The 17109-nt window shown below is 47.7% G+C and overlaps 1 protein-coding gene across 1 annotated transcript in view; it reads right to left on the reverse strand.

Moving 5' to 3' along the window:
• Window positions 1-4983: 4983 nt before the first annotated feature.
• Window positions 4984-17109, reverse strand: part of LOC147101954 (coiled-coil domain-containing protein 183-like) — a 123099-nt gene continuing 110973 nt past the window's right edge. Inside the window, exons 5-8 of the mRNA XM_085965161.1 lie at window positions 15811-15915; window positions 12698-12820; window positions 5783-5893; window positions 4984-5112 (exon numbers count right to left, since the gene is read on the reverse strand). Of these exons, the coding sequence (XP_085821287.1) occupies window positions 4984-5112; window positions 5783-5893; window positions 12698-12820; window positions 15811-15915 (468 nt within the window). The remainder of the gene's footprint in view (window positions 5113-5782; window positions 5894-12697; window positions 12821-15810; window positions 15916-17109) is intronic.

Consider the following 17109-nt stretch of genomic DNA (forward strand, 5'->3'; position numbering starts at 1 on the left):
CACTCGGCCTATTACCCTGTGTTTATATATAATTCCTCACTCGGCGTATTACCCTATGTTTATATATAATTCCACACTCGGCGTATTACCCAGTGTTTATATATAATTCCACACTCGGCCTATTACCCTGTGTTTATATATAATTCCACACTCGGCGTGTTACCCTGTGTTTATATATAATTCCACACTCGGCCTATTACCCTGTGTTTATATATAATTCCACACTCGGCGTGTTACCCTGTGTTTATATATAATTCCACACTCGGCGTGTTACCCTGTGTTTGTATAAAATTCCACACTCGGCGTATTACCCTGTGTTTATATATAATTCCACACTCGGCGTATTACCCTGTGTTTATATATAATTCCACATTCGGCGTATTACCTTGTGTTTATATATAATTCCTCACTCGGCGTATTACCCTGTGTTTATATATAATTCCACACTCGGTGTATTACCCTGTGTTTATATATAATTCCACACTCGGCGTATTACCCTGTGTTTATATATAATTCCACACTCGGCGTATTACCCTGTGTTTATATATAATTCCACACTCGGCGTATTACCCTGTGTTTATATATAATTCCACACTCGGCGTATTACCCTGTGTTTATATATAATTCCACACTTGGCGTATTACCCTGTATATCTTCTATATATATAGGAATCGATCTGTCTGTCTGTCTGTCTCTCTGTCTGTCCTTCTGTCTGTCTGTCCTCACGTGTGCGTCTGTCCGGCTATGCGCTCGAAAGTTATAGAGCGTACCTACGCGCGCGTTACCTCCAAAGAAAGCTTACGCTTCCGGGACGCTCGTAAGCGTATTTACTTTTCGGTCAGACGAAAATTGTTCGCGCCTTATGCAAAAAACCTTCAAAATTAAACTCATTATCTGCTACTTAGCATTGATTGACTGGCGTCAAGGTTCCACCAATCCTGTGCTGTCACGATTGACCAATCCTACAGTACGGTCCCCTGATGGTTGGCCAATCGGTGTGTGTGTGTGTGTGGGCGGGACTAATCGTTTTTATCTCAGGGATCTGGCAGCCATTGTTTCACTGCCATTACTTCAGCTTCCAGCTCAAACTACTTTGATCATCCAGCTTTGAAAAAGTTAGTATCTCTTTTAAAAATAACATAAGATTTACCAAAAACGTTTTATAAGTACGTTCACTTTCATCTTTCAAGGTATTAAAAAGGTAGAAGTGTTGCCCGGCAGCAGATTCACAAAGGGACACAGACAGGGCCCAAAAGCCTGGGACTCGATTTAAAATGTTGCCCGGCACCAGATTCACAGAGGGACAGACAGACAGGGCCTGAAAGCCTGGTACTCGATTTAAAATGTTGCCCGGCAGCAGATTCACAGAGGGACACAGAGAGGCCCCAAAGCCTGGGACTCAATTTAAACCGCCCGGCCCAAAATTTATATATATAAAAGGATATGTCTCTCTGTCTGTCTCTCTGTCCGGCTATACAATCAAAAGTTATAGAGCGTACCTACACATATGTTATATCAAAGAAAGCTCATCATTAGGGGACTCTTGTAGGCGTATTTACTTTTTAGTCACACAAAAATTGTTTGGACAGTGTACAAAAAACGTTCAAAATTACTCAAAAATCCACTAGCATTGAGTGACGTGCTGCTTGACCAATCCTGCAGTTCAATCACCTGATGCAATCAGGAAATAGTTGAGGCTTGTAATAAGGGAACATCTATAATTATGGGGGATTTTAACTATCATATTAATTGGACAAATCAAATTGGGCAGGGCTGCCTTGAGGATGAGTTCATTGAGTGTATTAGGGATGGGTTTCTTGAGCAGTATGTAACTGAACCGACCAGGGGGCAAGCAACCTTAGATCTGGTCCTGTGTAACGAGACAGGATTAATTAAAAATGTCCTAGTAAAGGATCCCCTTGGAATGAGTGACCATAACATGGTTGAATTCCATATTCAATTAGAGGGTGAGAAGGTTGGATCTCAAACAAGCGTGCTAAGCTTGAATAAAGGAGACTATGAAGGTATGAGAGCGGAATTGAGTAGAGTGGATTGGGAAAATAGATTAAAGGGTAAGACGATACATGATCAGTGGTGTACATTTAAGGAGTTATTTTACAACTTCCAAAAAATATATATTCCACTGAGAAGAAAAGGGGGTAAAAGAAAAGACAGCCATCCGTGGCTAAGTAAAGAAATTAAGGATAGTATTCGACTAAAAACAAGGGCATATAAGGTAGCCAAATCTAGTGGGAGGATAGAGGATTGGGAAAACTTTAAAAGACAGCAAAAAATAACAAAAAGATTGATTAAGAAAGGGAAGATAGATTATGAAAGTAAATTAGCAAAAAATATAAAAACAGATAGTAAGAGTTTTTATAGTTATATAAAAAGAAAAAGGGTGGCTAAAGTAAATGTTGGTCCCTTAGAGGATGAGACCGGGAAATTAATGGTGGGAAATATGGAGATGGCAAAAACACTGAATGAATATTTTACATCAGTCTTTATAGTAGAAGACACTAAGAATATCCCAACACTGGACAAACAGGGGGCTAAAGGGGGGGGAGGAGCTAAACACGATCAAAATCACTAAGGAAATGGTACTCGGTAAAATAATGGGACTCAAGGCGGATAAATCACCTGGACCTGATGGCTTACATCCTAGGGTCTTGAGGGAATTGGCGGTAGGGATTGTGGATGCATTGGTAATAATTTTCCAAAACTCCCTGGACTCGGCAAAGGTCCCGGCAGACTGGAAAACTGCTAATGTAACACCCTTATTTAAAAAGGGCAGTAGACAGAAGGCTGGAAACTATAGACCGGTTAGCCTAACATCTGTGGTAGGTAAAATTTTGGAGTCCATTATTAAGGAGACAGTAACAGGACATTTGGATAATCATAATTTAATAGGACAAAGTCAGCATGGTTTTATGAAGGGGAAGTCATGTTTGACAAATTTGCTGGAGTTCTTTGAGGAAGTAACGTATAGGGTGGATAAAGGGGAACCAGTGGACGTAGTGTATTTAGACTTCCAAAAGGCATTTGACAAGGTGCCACACAAAAGATTATTGCTTAAGATAAAAAATCACGGGATTGGGGATAATATTCTGGCATGGATAGAGGATTGGCCATCTAACAGAAGGCAGAGAGTTGGGATAAATGGTTCATTCTCAGACTGGCAATCAGTAACTAGTGGTGTTCCGCAGGGGTCAGTGCTGGGTCCCCAACTCTTTACAATCTATATTAACGATTTGGAGGAGGGGACCGAGTGTAACCTATCAAAGTTTGCAGATGATACTAAGATGGGAGGGAAAGTAGTGAGTGAGGAGGACATAAAAAACCTGCAAGGGGACATCGACAGGCTAAGTAAGTGGGCAGAGATTTGGCAGATGGAATACAATACTGGAAAGTGTGAGGTTATGCACTTTGGCAGGAAAAATCGTAGAGCAAGTTATTATCTTAATGGCAAGAAACTGGAAAGTACTGAAGTACAAAGGGATCTGGGGGTCCTGGTGCACGAAACTCAAAAGGTTAGTATGCAGGTGCAGCAAGCGATTAAGAAGGCCAATGGAATGTTGGCTTTCATTGTTAGGGGGATAGAATATAAAAATAGGGAGGTATTGCTTCAGTTGTACAAGGTATTGGTGAGACCGCACCTGGAATACTACGTACAGTTTTGGTGTCCATACTTAAGAAAGGACATACTTGCTCTCGAGTCAGTACAAAGAAGGTTCACTCGGTTAATCCCGGGGATGAGGGGATGGACATATGAGGAGAGGTTGAGTAGATTGGGACTCTACTCATTGGAGTTCAGAAGAATGAGAGGCGATCTTATTGAAACATATAAGATTGTGAAGGGGTTGGATCGGGTGGATGCGGGGAGGATGTTCCCGATGATGGGTGAAACTAGAACTAGGGGGCATAGTCTTAGAATAAGGGGCTGCTCTTTCAAAACTGAGATGAGGAGGAACTACTTCACTCAGAAGGTGGTAGGTCCATGGAATATGCTGCCCCAAAAGGCTGTAGAAGCTACATCATTACATAAATTTAAAACAGAAATAGACAGTTTCCTAGAAGTAAAGGGAATTAAGGGTTACGGGGAGCAGGCAGGAATTTGGACATGAGTCTAGGTTCGGATCGGTCATGGCCCTGTAGGTAGCGGAGCGGGCCCAGGAGCCGTGTAGCCTGATCCTGCTCCTATTTCGTGTGTCTAATTCTGTTAGATTCAGGAGATGGTTCTGTGATAGTAGATTGGCGGTTAGGATCAGATCAGCCATGATCTTATTGAATGGCGGAGCAGGCTCGAGGGGCCGATTGGCCTACTCCTGCTCCTATTTCTTATGTTCTTATGCTTAACCAATCGGTGCTTCACAGGCGGGACCTAATGCTCCAGTCTCCCTAAACTTTGCCGCCATTTTTTTCATCCCCACAGGGACACCACCAGCCAAACAAACCCCCACATTCCGACTTCGGCTGCGGCAGGTGAGTTTCCACGCAGCGGGCGGGTTATCGGCAGCGGCCGACCGTCAACCGCGCCACCAGTGAGAGAGCTCCATCCCCACAGCAACCCCCACATTGCGGCTCCCCATCCCGCTCCTGCCCCGCCGCACCGGCAGGTAAGTTGGGCTCACTCGGGCCGTGCCTCGCAACCGCTCGGCCCGACACACACAGCGGTCGGGGGAGCGGCAGCCCGTCAGCCACGCGATCCGCGAGGGAGCTCAGCTCCGGTCCGTCTCCGCCCGACAGCCCGGCCGCGCCTCAAGCGCTAGGCCCCGCACGGCCGCTATCAGAATGGCACCGGGCCTCAGGCGCTAGGCAGGGAGAGGTGAGGCGGGGGGAAGGGGAGGGGGAGGTATGGGGGGGGAGGGGGTTGTGAGGGGGGGAGGGAGACAGGCAGAGGACAGCACAGGGAGAGGGACACACAGGGGCACGGAGACCGCGTGGCCCAAAATTGCCCTGGCAACGCCGGGCTCCCCTGCTAGTTTAATTCCACACTCGGCGTATTACCCTGTATTCATGATTCCGAATGTTTTTTTTACCTGCACTTTTTTTTGGTTTCAATCCACTGGCCGTTGACTGGGCACTGCCAGATCTGAGAGAGGAAGCATCAATCTAAAAGGGAAAAGGCTGATAATGAGAAACATTTGGATCATCTACTCTAGTTACAGGCTTCCTTTTTATTGCAAAGTCCGATTGGGAGATACACCGTTTGGTGACACAGGGAGACACACATCCCCTCCAGCCTGCTCCGTCATTCAATTGGATCATGGCTGATCTGCATCGTAACTCCATTTACCTGCCTTAGCTCTTATACCTTTACCCTTATCCAACAAAAAACTATCGATCTCAGTCTTAAAAATTTCAAGTGATTCCCAGCATCCAGCACTTTTTGGGGGCGAGAGTTCCAGATTTCCATGACCCTTTATGTGAAGATGTGTTTCCTGATCTCGCTCCTGAACGGCCTGGCTCTAAATTTAAGATTGTGCCCGCTTGTTCTAGATTCCCACACCAGAGGAAATAGTTTCTCCATATCTCTGCTGTCAAATCCCTTTATCATTTTAAAGACCTCGATTAGTTCACCCCTCAACCTTCTAAACTCAAGGGACGATGACTGGATGGGGTTGACCTTTAAAAAAGGACGGCCGTGACTGGCATACTAGGCGGCAGCTAATGGAGTTTGTCTGTTCTCTTCTGGAATAATAAGATTGCTGTGTCGACTAACCCTCTAAAATTAGACACAACTCCCCATACAGCAACATAAGCAAACTGGCTCCGTACTTACACGCTTGAGAGCATATTTCTCCAAGTTCAGCAGCTTTCTCCTGTTGGCCAGTATGGTTTCTCGCTCTCTCTTCTCCGAGCTGTAGGACTTTTCCAAAGCATCTAACTCAATCTTTATACAATAAGAAATAAAAATCAACCAATAACTGCTTAATACGGTTAAAGGTACCATTTCAAATACTTACCACATATATATTGCTGGAAGGCGGTGCTGGTTAGGAAAATTGAGGCGCCTGGTATTAAAGGGTATGTGTCCACACAGAGAGGTGGGTGAGCAGAAAGCAAACAGTGAGGATGTATTTCTGTGCCAGAACATTTTCCATTTATATAAATGATTTGGACAGAAACACAAGAGTTTTTTTTTAAATTCATTCAAGGCCAGCATTTATTGTCCATCCCTAATTGCCCTCGAGAAGGTGGTGGGGAGCAGCCTTCTTGAATACAACCGAGTGGCTTGCTAAGCCATTTCAGAGGGCAGTTAAGAGTCAACCAGATTTCCTTCCCTAAAGGATATTCGTGAACCAGATGGGCTTTTACAACAAAAACTGTACCATTACTGAGACTAGCTTTTTATTCCAGATTTTATTTAATTAATTGAATTTAAATCCCCCAGCTGCCATGATGGGGTTTGAACTCAAGTTACCGGATCATTTGTCCAGGCCTCTGGATTACTAGTCCAGTAACATAACCACTATGCTACTGTATCCCTACCGATACATATCGGCCCGTATTTTCTGATCGGAGACTTCCTGCGTGCGGAGGCCTCGATCTGGAAAAAATCTACGGACTGAGAGCTCCCAAGGTGCGTATACTTACGCTCCTGGGCCTCTCCAACTCGAAATGCGCAGGGCCCACGTATCCCAGGGGCGCATGCAGTTCGCAAGCATTGCTGGGATCACGTGGGCCATGGGGAGCCAATAGGAGAAGGGAATCTCCCTTCATACACTTGACAGATCGACCTGTCAAATATATGAATGGAGATCACCCCAAAAACACAGTAAAACATTAAATAAGTTTAAAAAAACATCACATTTTTAAAATGAGTTGAAATTACAATAAATTTAATATTTTAAACAAAAATTTAATTTTTTGAAAAAAATTTAAGTTTTTTACGGGGCTAAAAATAAACGTACTTTTTAAAAAAAAAACTATTTTTAAATGATAAATGAGTGAAACATTTTTTTAAAACTCTTTTCAACTCTTTTGCTGGTAAAAGCAGATCTTACCTGGCGCAAGATTTCTAAGGGTTTTCTGCGGGCGGAGGTTCTCCAGAAAGCGGAACTATCCACCCGCAGAGGCCCTTCTCCAGAGCAGGCGTCAGATCGGTCAAGAGCATTCTTGGCAGACCGGAAATGCCGGTTTTCAGCGCATTTGCTTGGCATGCCTGGAGCCGGCATTCCCGATGTCTCTACGGGTGGGTACACAGTGCGTACACACCCGTAGGGATCAGAATATACGGCCCATCGAAGTTTGCTGAGGGCAGGCTAACTGTGAGGAGGAATGCAGAAAGATTACAGTAGTACACAGGCTCAGTGGAGTAGGCAGATGGGTGGCAGATGCAGGTTAGTGCCCAGCAATATGAAATAGTACATTCCGGGGAAATCCATAGGGACAGGAAGTATATCCCAAATGGTAAAATTGTTAATAGAGAAGCAGGAGAGGGATGTGGAGAGTGCAGGTGTAAAAGGAATTCAAAGTTTCATACACGAAACATCAAATAAATTGGTATAAGACATTGATGAGGCCACAATACTGTACGCAGTCCTGGGCAACCCATTATAGGAAGGATCGAGCCCAGGAAGTGGGGGGGGGGGGCAGTGAATATTCACTAAAATGATAACAGCAATGAGATTGTATAATTATGAAGAAAGGCTCAAAAAAAAGGGGGTTATTTTGGCCAAAGGGTGAAAACAGGTGCTAAATGGGTGCTGTGCTAACAAGACACGCCTGTTTGAAAGTCTGGATTTAGAGCATCATTTTGGTCCGAACTGCCGATTACCACAATTTGAACTTGTCTGGAGGCTAAAACCAGACACCTGCAGGTTTAACACTCAAGTGCTGATTAGATGGAATTTTCATGGTGCAGTATGTGGGTGCCTCGCACTCACTTCCACTGAAGGTGTGGCTGGCACACAGCGCACGTTGTAGGATGGCTCAGGGACCGAGGGTGAGGGCGCCGGTTCTTGGATACGGCACTGGAGGTCCTGGTGGAGGAGGTCCAGAGGAGCAGGATTGTCCTGTATCTGCAGGGGGTGGGGGCGCAGGACGCCACCTCGCTCTCCTGTAGCAGCTGGTGCTGCTCTGCCTGGCCTCATGTCCTCCTCCTCTTTCTCATCCAGACCAAGGGGGACCCCTAGCAAGATGCCCGTGAACAAACACTCCCTTTATCACAGAATCACAGAAACCCCACAGTGCAGATAGAGGCCATTTCGGTCCATCGAGCCTGCACCGACACATATCCCACCCGATCCCCGTAACCCCTACACCAACACATATCCCACCCTATCCCCGTAACCCCACGTATTTAATCCCCCTAACACTAAGGTCAATTTATCATAGCCAATCAACCTAACCCGCACATCTTTGGACTGTGGGAGGAAACCGGAGCACCCGGAGGAAACCCACGCAGTGACCAATAAGGTGGAGCAGCACAGCACTTACTCTTTTTAGGGGAAGTCGTCAGAGGATTTCCAGAGTAAATGTTGCTCGAGTGTTGGTGAAGTATTGGCAAAGTGTCCCAGAAAGTCTCCCGATGTGTTTGAGGTCTGTTTCACAGCTCCAGCAGCAATGATTGTGAAATGGTGAGAATCCCTTCAAGTAGCGCTTGAAATCCACATCAACACGGTGTTTACTCCCAAACAGCTGCTCGCCGTTAGGAGAGGCCGTTAGTTGAAGCGCTCGCCACCAAAATGCCGTGTAGCCTCTTTAATGAACATGAGCAGGCATTTTAAGTGGCAATCAGCTGTTTAACGAGCCTCCAGGCAGCCATGCCTAGCGCTGGCTTCAACTCCTTTACCAAGATGGTGTCTTGTGCTAAACATGGGTTAATCCCATCTTGGGAGGATTGTTAGCGCCTGAACGCGCTGCTGAAAATCACCTCCCCCACCCCCGAGCTTTTTCACACAAATTATCAGTGGAAAAATGAATGAGGAAGGTGAAGATTGATTCCTCCCCCCCCCCCCGACACAAAGGGTTATCAGGACATGGAATGCTTTACCTCAGTGACTATTGTGACTATTGAGATAGAGAAGAGTCATCATTTATAAGGGAATTGGATAATAACCTGCAAAAGAACATAAAAAGATATACTGATAGGGTGGGGAAATGCACTTAGGCAGCTCTGGATAAAGATCTAGTAGCAACATAGATACAGTAGGACTCTGTATCTAACCCCGTGTGTACCTGCCCTGGGAGTGTTTGATGGGACAGTGTAGAGTGAGCTTTACTCTGTATATAACCCCGTGTGTACCTGCCCTGGGAGTGTTTGATGGGACAGTGTAGAGGAAGCTTTACTCTGTATCTAACCCGTGCTGTACCTGCCCTGGGAGTGTTTGATGGGACAGTGTAGAGGGAGCTTTACTCTGTATCTAACCCGTGCTGTACCTGCCCTGGGAGTGTTTGATGGGACAGTGTAGAGGGAGCTTTACTCTGTATCTAACCCGTGCTGTACCTGCCCTGGGAGTGTTTGATGGGACAGTGTAGAGGGAGCTTTACTCTGTATCTAACCCGTGCTGTACCTGCCCTGGGAGTGTTTGATGGGACAGTGTAGAGGGAGCTTTACTCTGTATCTAACCCCGTGCTGTACCTGCCCTGGGAGTGTTTGATGGGGACAGTGTAGAGGGAGCTTTACTCTGTATCTAACCCCGTGCTGTACCTGCCCTGGGAGTGTTTGATGGGGACATTGTAGAGGGAGCTTTACTCTGTATCTAACCCCGTGCTGTACCTGCCCTGGGAGTGTTTGATGGGACAGTGTAGAGGGAGCTTTACTCTGTATCTAACCCCGTGCTGTACCTGCCCTGGGAGTGTTTGATGGGGACAGTGTAGAGGGAGCTTTACTCTGTATCTAACCCCGTGCTGTACCTGCCCTGGGAGTATTTGATGGGACAGTGTAGAGGGAGCTTTACTCTTTATCTAACCCCGTGCTGTACCTGCCCTGGGAGTATTTGATGGGGACAGTGTAGAGGGAGCTTTACTCTTTATCTAACCCGTGCTGTACCTGCCCGGGGAGTGTTTGATGGGACAGTGTAGAGGGAGCTTTACTCTGTATCTAACCCCGTGCTGTACCTGCCCGGGGAGTGTTTGATGGGACAGTGTAGAGGGAGCTTTACTCTGTATCTAACCCCGTGCTGTACCTGCCCTGGGAGTGTTTGCTGGGACAGTGTAGAGGGAGCTTTACTCTGTATCTAACCCCGTGCTGTACCTGCGCTGGGAGTATTTGATGGGGACAGTGTAGAGGGAGCTTTACTCTGTATCTAACCCCGTGCTGTACCTGCCCGGGGAGTGTTTGATGGGACAGTGTAGAGGGAGCTTTACTCTGTATCTAACCCCGTGCTGTACCTGCCCTGGGAGTGTTTGATGGGACAGTGTAGAGGGAGCTTTGCTCTGTATCTAACCCGTGCTGTACCTGCCCTGGGAGTGTTTGATGGGACAGTGTAGAGGGAGCTTTACTCTGTATCTAACCCGTGCTGTACCTGCCCTGGGAGTGTTTGATGGGACAGTGTAGAGGGAGCTTTGCTCTGTATCTAACCCGTGCTGTACCTGCCCTGGGAGTGTTTGATGGGACAGTGTAGAGGGAGCTTTACTCTGTATCTAACCCGTGCTGTACCTGCCCTGGGAGTGTTTGATGGGACAGTGTAGAGGGAGCTTTACTCTGTATCTAACCCGTGCTGTACCTGCCCTGGGAGTGTTTGATGGGACAGTGTAGAGGGAGCTTTACTCTGTATCTAACCCGTGCTGTACCTGCCCTGGGAGTGTTTGATGGGACAGTGTAGAGGGAGATTTACTCTGTATCTAACCCGTGCTGTACCTGCCCTGGGAGTGTTTGATGGGACAGTGTAGAGGGAGCTTTACTCTGTATCTAACCCGTGCTGTACCTGCCCTGGGAGTGTTTGATGGGACAGTGTAGAGGGAGCTTTACTCTGTATCTAACCCGTGCTGTACCTGCCCTGGGAGTGTTTGATGGGACAGTGTAGAGGGAGCTTTACTCTGGATCTAACCCGTGCTGTACCTGCCCTGGGAGTGTTTGATGGGACAGTGTAGAGGGAGCTTTACTCTGTATCTAACCCCGTGCTGTACCTGCCCTGGGAGTGTTTGATGGGACAGTGTAGAGGGAGCTTTACTCTGTATCTAACCCGTGCTGTACCTGCCCTGGGAGTGTTTGATGGGACAGTGTAGAGGGAGCTTTACTCTGTATCTAACACGTGCTGTACCTGCCCTGGGAGTGTTTGATGGAACAGTGTAGAGGGAGCTTTACTCTGTATCTAACCCGTGCTGTACCTGCCCTGGGAGTGTTTGCTGCGCAGTGTAGAGGGAGCTTTACTCTGTATCTAACCCCGTGCTGTACCTGCCCTGGGAGTGTTTGATGGGACAGTGTAGAGGGAGCTTTACTCTGTATCTAACCCCGTGCTGTACCTGCCCTGGGAGTGTTTGATGGGACAGTGTAGAGGGAGCTTTACTCTGTATCTAACCCGTGCTGTACCTGCCCTGGGAGTGTTTGATGGGACAGTGTAGAGGGAGCTTTACTCTGTATCTAACCCGAGCTGTACCTGCCCTGGGAGTGTTTGATGGGACAGTGTAGAGGGAGCTTTACTCTGTATCTAACCCATGCTGTACCTGCCCTGGGAGTGTTTGATGGGACAGTGTAGAGGGAGCTTTACTCTGTATCTAACCTGTGCTGTAGCTGTCCTGGGAATGTTTGAAAGGACAGTGTAGAGGGAGCTTTACTCTGTATCTAACCCGTGCTGTACCTGCCCTGGGAGTGTTTGATGGGACAGTGTAGAGGGAGCTTTACTCTGTATCTAACCCGTGCTGTACCTGCCCTGGGAGTGTTTGATGGGACAGTGTAGAGGGAGCTTTACTCTGTATCTAACCCGTGCTGTACCTGCCCTGGGAGTGTTTGATGGGACAGTGTAGAGGGAGCTTTACTCTGGATCTAACCCGTGCTGTACCTGCCCTGGGAGTGTTTGATGGGACAGTGTAGAGGGAGCTTTACTCTGTATCTAACCCCGTGCTGTACCTGCCCTGGGAGTGTTTGATGGGACAGTGTAGAGGGAGCTTTACTCTGTATCTAACCCGTGCTGTACCTGCCCTGGGAGTGTTTGATGGGACAGTGTAGAGGGAGCTTTACTCTGTATCTAACCCGTGCTGTACCTGCCCTGGGAGTGTTTGATGGGACAGTGTAGAGGGAGCTTTACTCTGTATCTAACACGTGCTGTACCTGCCCTGGGAGTGTTTGATGGAACAGTGTAGAGGGAGCTTTACTCTGTATCTAACCCGTGCTGTACCTGCCCTGGGAGTGTTTGCTGCGCAGTGTAGAGGGAGCTTTACTCTGTATCTAACCCGTGCTGTACCTGCCCTGGGAGTGTTTGATGGGACAGTGTAGAGGGAGCTTTACTCTGTATCTAACCCGTGCTGTAGCTGTCCTGGGAATGTTTGAAAGGACAGTGTAGAGGGAGCTTTACTCTGTATCTAACCCGTGCTGTACCTGCCCTGGGAGTGTTTGCTGCGCAGTGTAGAGGGAGCTTTACTCTGTATCTAACCCGTGCTGTACCTGCCCTGGGAGTGTTTGATGGGACAGTGTAGAGGGAGCTTTACTCTGTATCTAACCCGTGCTGTAGCTGTCCTGGGAATGTTTGAAAGGACAGTGTAGAGGGAGCTTTACTCTATCTAGCGTGGTCTAAGGATTTCTGGTCCTTACCCACATGTTTGTCCGGGCCTCCGCAGCCTCTCGAGACACCTGCGCTAATGCGGTTAGCTCAGCTTTGTGTGCATCCACGATCGCACTGAAGCTGTCCACTTTCTGAGGTATGAACGCGGCATCCTGGAAACATACAAAGTCAGCACAAAGTCTGGAGTCACAAACAGCCACTCAACCCATCATTCCCACTGCATCCAGAGCCCATGTATGTTCTACCATGGATTTCCATTTCCACACCTGTAGCTGGCCTACTTTAAGAGACAATAATATCCTTCCCCTACCTGCCCCGGAAAAGAGATATGAATCCAACTCTTCTTCGTAAAACCAACTGACTGAACCATCACCATCGCTGGAAGTAGGTTCCACATCAGTATTCTGTAAGCAAAAAGGATTCTAATCTCTAACCCAGCTTGATGCTCCAGTATTGTACCTTACACCTCTGGGCCGTGCCTTGGGATGTTTATCTACATTGGGGACTCCATATAAATGCAAGTTGTTGTTGTGCCCCTTGTCCCATGGTCACTGTCCCAGTTTGGATCTCGATCGAGCAGCGATCGATCACAGCAGAGTTTGGATCTCGATCGAGCAGCAATCGATCACATCGGAGTTTGGATCTCGATCGATCAATCACAGCGGAGTTTGGATCTCAATCGATCAATCACAGCGGAGTTTGGTTCTCGATCGATCAATCACATCAGAGTTTGGATCTCCATCGATCGATCACAGCGGAGTTTGGATCTCGATCGACTGATCACAGCGGAGTTTGGATCTCGATCGATCGATCACACCGGAGTTTGGATCTCGATCGAGCAGCGATCGATCACAGCAGAGTTTGGATCTCGATCGAGCAGCGATCGATCACAGCGGAGTTTGGATCTCGATCGATCAATCACAGCGGAGTTTGGATCTCGATCGATCAATCACAGCGGAGTTTGGTTCTCGATCGATCAATCACAGCGGAGTTTGGATCTCGATCGATCGATCACAGCGGAGTTTGGATCTCGAGCGATCGATCACAGCGGAGTTTGGATCTCGATCGATCGATCACAGCGGAGTTTGGATCTCGATCGATCGATCACAGCGGAGCTTGGTTCTCGATCGATCGATCACAGCGGAGTTTGGTTCTCGATCGATCCATCACAGCAGAGTTTGGTTCTCGATCGATCCATCACAGCAGAGTTTGGTTCTCGATCGATCGATCAGAGAGGAGTTTGGTTCTCGATCGAGCAATCACAGCGGAGTTTGGTTCTCGATCGAGCGATCACAGCAGAGTTTGGTTCTCGATCGATCGATCACAGCAGAGTTTGGTTCTCGATCGATCGATCACAGCGGAGTTTGGTTCTCGATCGATCCATCACAGCAGAGTTTGGTTCTCGATCGATCCATCACAGCAGAGTTTGGCTCTCGATCGATCGATCACAGCGGAGTTTGGTTCTCGATCGAGCGATCACAGCAGAGTTTGGTTCTCGATCGATCCATCACAGCAGAGTTTGGCTCTCGATCGATCGATCACAGCGGAGTTTGGTTCTCGATCGATCCATCACAGCAGAGTTTGGTTCTCGATGGATCGATCAGAGAGGAGTTTGGTTCTCGATCGAGCGATCACAGCGGAGTTTGGTTCTCGATCGATTGATCACAGCAGAGTTTGGTTCTCGATCGATCGATCACAGCGGAGTTTGGTTCTCGATCGATCCATCACAGCAGAGTTTGGTTCTCGATCGATCCATCACAGCAGAGTTTGGTTCTCGATGGATCGATCACAGCGGAGTTTGGTTCTCGATGGATCGATCACAGCAGAGTTTGGTTCTCGATGGATCAATCACAGCGGAGTTTGGTTCTCGATTGATCGATCACAGTGGAGTTTGATTCTCGATCGATCGATCACAGCGGAGTTTGATTCTCGATCGATCAAAGCGGAGTTTGGATCTCGATCAATCGATCACAGTGGAGTTTGGTTCTCGATCGATCGATCACAGCGGAGTTTGGATCACAGTCGAGCACAGTTGATCACACATCAGTCCGGCCAGCCATTAGAGGGTCAGCGTACAGAAGTGGGCAGTTGCAGAGTTTGGGGACAACTGATTCCTTCCAGCTCATGCCCATGGAATCAGTGCTCCCGGTTAACAGCCTTGTCATTAGGGCTTAAACAGTTTCATGTCACCATATATTGTAAATACATTGATGCCAAATTCACATACAGGATGTTCCTAAACCTTCCCCTCACAATGCTCCCACCCGACAGACCTGTACCCACCAGTACTGTACCCCAGTGTTATACAGTGAGAGGCCTATACCCACCAGTACTGTACCCCAGTGTTATACAGTGACAGACCTGTCCCCACCAGTACTGTACCCCAGCGTTACAGTGACAGACCTGTCCCCACCAGTACTGTACCCCAGTGTTACAGTGACAGACCTGTACCCACTAGTACTGTAACCCAGTGTTAGTGACAGACCTGTACCCACCAGTACTGTACCCCAGTGTTAGTGACAGACCTGTACCCACCAGTACTGTACCCCAGTGTTACAGTGACAGACTTGTACCCATCAGTACTGTACCCCAGTGTTATACAGTGACAGACCTGTACCCACCAGTACTGTACCCCAGTGTTATACAGTGACAGACCTGCACCCACCAGTACTGTCCCCCAGTGTTATACACTGACAGACCTGTACCCACCAGTACTGTACCCCAGTGTTATACAGTGACAGACCTGTCCCCACCAGTACTGTACCCCAGTGTTATACAGTGACAGACCTGTACCCACCAGTACTGTACCCCAGTGTTATACAGTGACAGACCTGTCCCCACCAGTACTGTACCCCAGTGTTATACAGTGACAGACCTGCACCCACCAGTACTGTCCCCCAGTGTTATACAGGGCAAAATACTGTCTAGAGACAGAGCCCAGGTTTGGAAGGACAAATTTTAAAATTGTGCTTCTGGATATTTTTCCAGTCTGAGTGGACGTCCTGTGAAAGTTTCACCCACCCAGTGTTACAGTGCACCGAAAAGGATGGAGGTGCTTTTGAGCCTTGCTGGATGTGGCTGACAGTCTGAAGTGGAAACTGAGATTGTGTGAGAATCCCAGTCCACACGGTCACTCACTCACCCTCTGCAGACACTCCAGGATGTTCTGGTACATCTGATAAATCTGTTTCGCAACCTGGACTTTAGTGTCCATCTTCTCTATTTTATTCACAATCTGACGAATTGTCTATAAATAAATAAATAAGCAAACAGATTTTTAGTGCTTTTTATAGTGTGCACATAACAAGGAGCAACCAGACATAACAGGAGAAAGAAAGGTGGCTTGAAACGCTGACGAGGAAGGTTCCCGGGTAGTAGCTGGGAGGACACCGTGATTTGGAGAGGTTATGCTGGGGGCAATGGGCAAGTCATGGACTTTCCACAACCTAATGAAATTCTGGCAACCAGAATTCTGAATACTTTGTTAGGCCAGGGTACTAAGGGTTACGGAATCAAGGTGAGTGGATGGAGGTAAGGTACAGATCAGCCATGATCTAATTAAATGTTGGGACAGGCTCGAACAGCTGAATGGCCTGGTCCTATGTTCCTAATTCAACGTGAGTTTTCTCAGCAGCTGAACCAGGCAATGGCACTGCATGGGAGAGCTCCACGGGCAGGAGATGCTGGCAGTGGGCAGTCAGGTTGGTCGAATGCCATGTTTCCAGCTCATGGACCTGGAACCTCGGAGGTGGCAGTTGTACTAAGAGGGTCTTGGGACTGGGGGGTGGCCCAATCAGGATCTGGAGGGAATGTGAGTGCTAAAGCTGGGAGAAAGCCAGCTATTCGGCAACTCGCTAAAGACACAATGTCAGTGCCTCTTGCAGGCCAGAGGAAGGTCAGCTGGGGGTTGCAGAGCACACTGGCGAGGAACCAAGGCAGCAGTTTCGTCCAGGGGCAGAAACAGAAGTTGTAGGAAACATAAGTGAGCAGGAGATGGTCAAAAGATGAAGAAATTATTGAACACAGTCCTGTCAGGGATCCGGACCTACGAGGGAGCGAGGCCTGGATGGTGTACAGGAGGTCAGGGAGGACAAGAGGTGAAGAAACTGGAGATGGAGCTGTGTACAGGCAAAAATTATCAAGGTGAGGAATGGCTCAGAGTAAAGGCTAAGTGAGGACAGGGATGGGGAGATTTTGGCAAGGTAGACAGTGCGGTTTTAAAATGAGGAAAAGTGTATTGATATGCCCAGATGAGAGAGATGCATGGCATGGTAGTTCAGGTAGGGGATGTGGTGGAACACGAAGCCGGGTTGAGTGGTCTTGGTGAGAGGGAGAGAATTGGCAGGTGAACCAAGTGTTGGTCCACAGTCTCAGCCAAGGTAGGGAAGGCATTACTTGCCAAAGAATCGCTACTTTTCAGGTAAATGCAGAAATGATAGGG

The sequence above is a fragment of the Somniosus microcephalus genome, chromosome 23 (genome assembly GCF_052327205.1).
Source record: "Somniosus microcephalus isolate GS21.2 chromosome 23, FLI_Smic_1.0, whole genome shotgun sequence".
NCBI classification, from domain to species: Eukaryota; Metazoa; Chordata; class Chondrichthyes; order Squaliformes; family Somniosidae; genus Somniosus; species Somniosus microcephalus.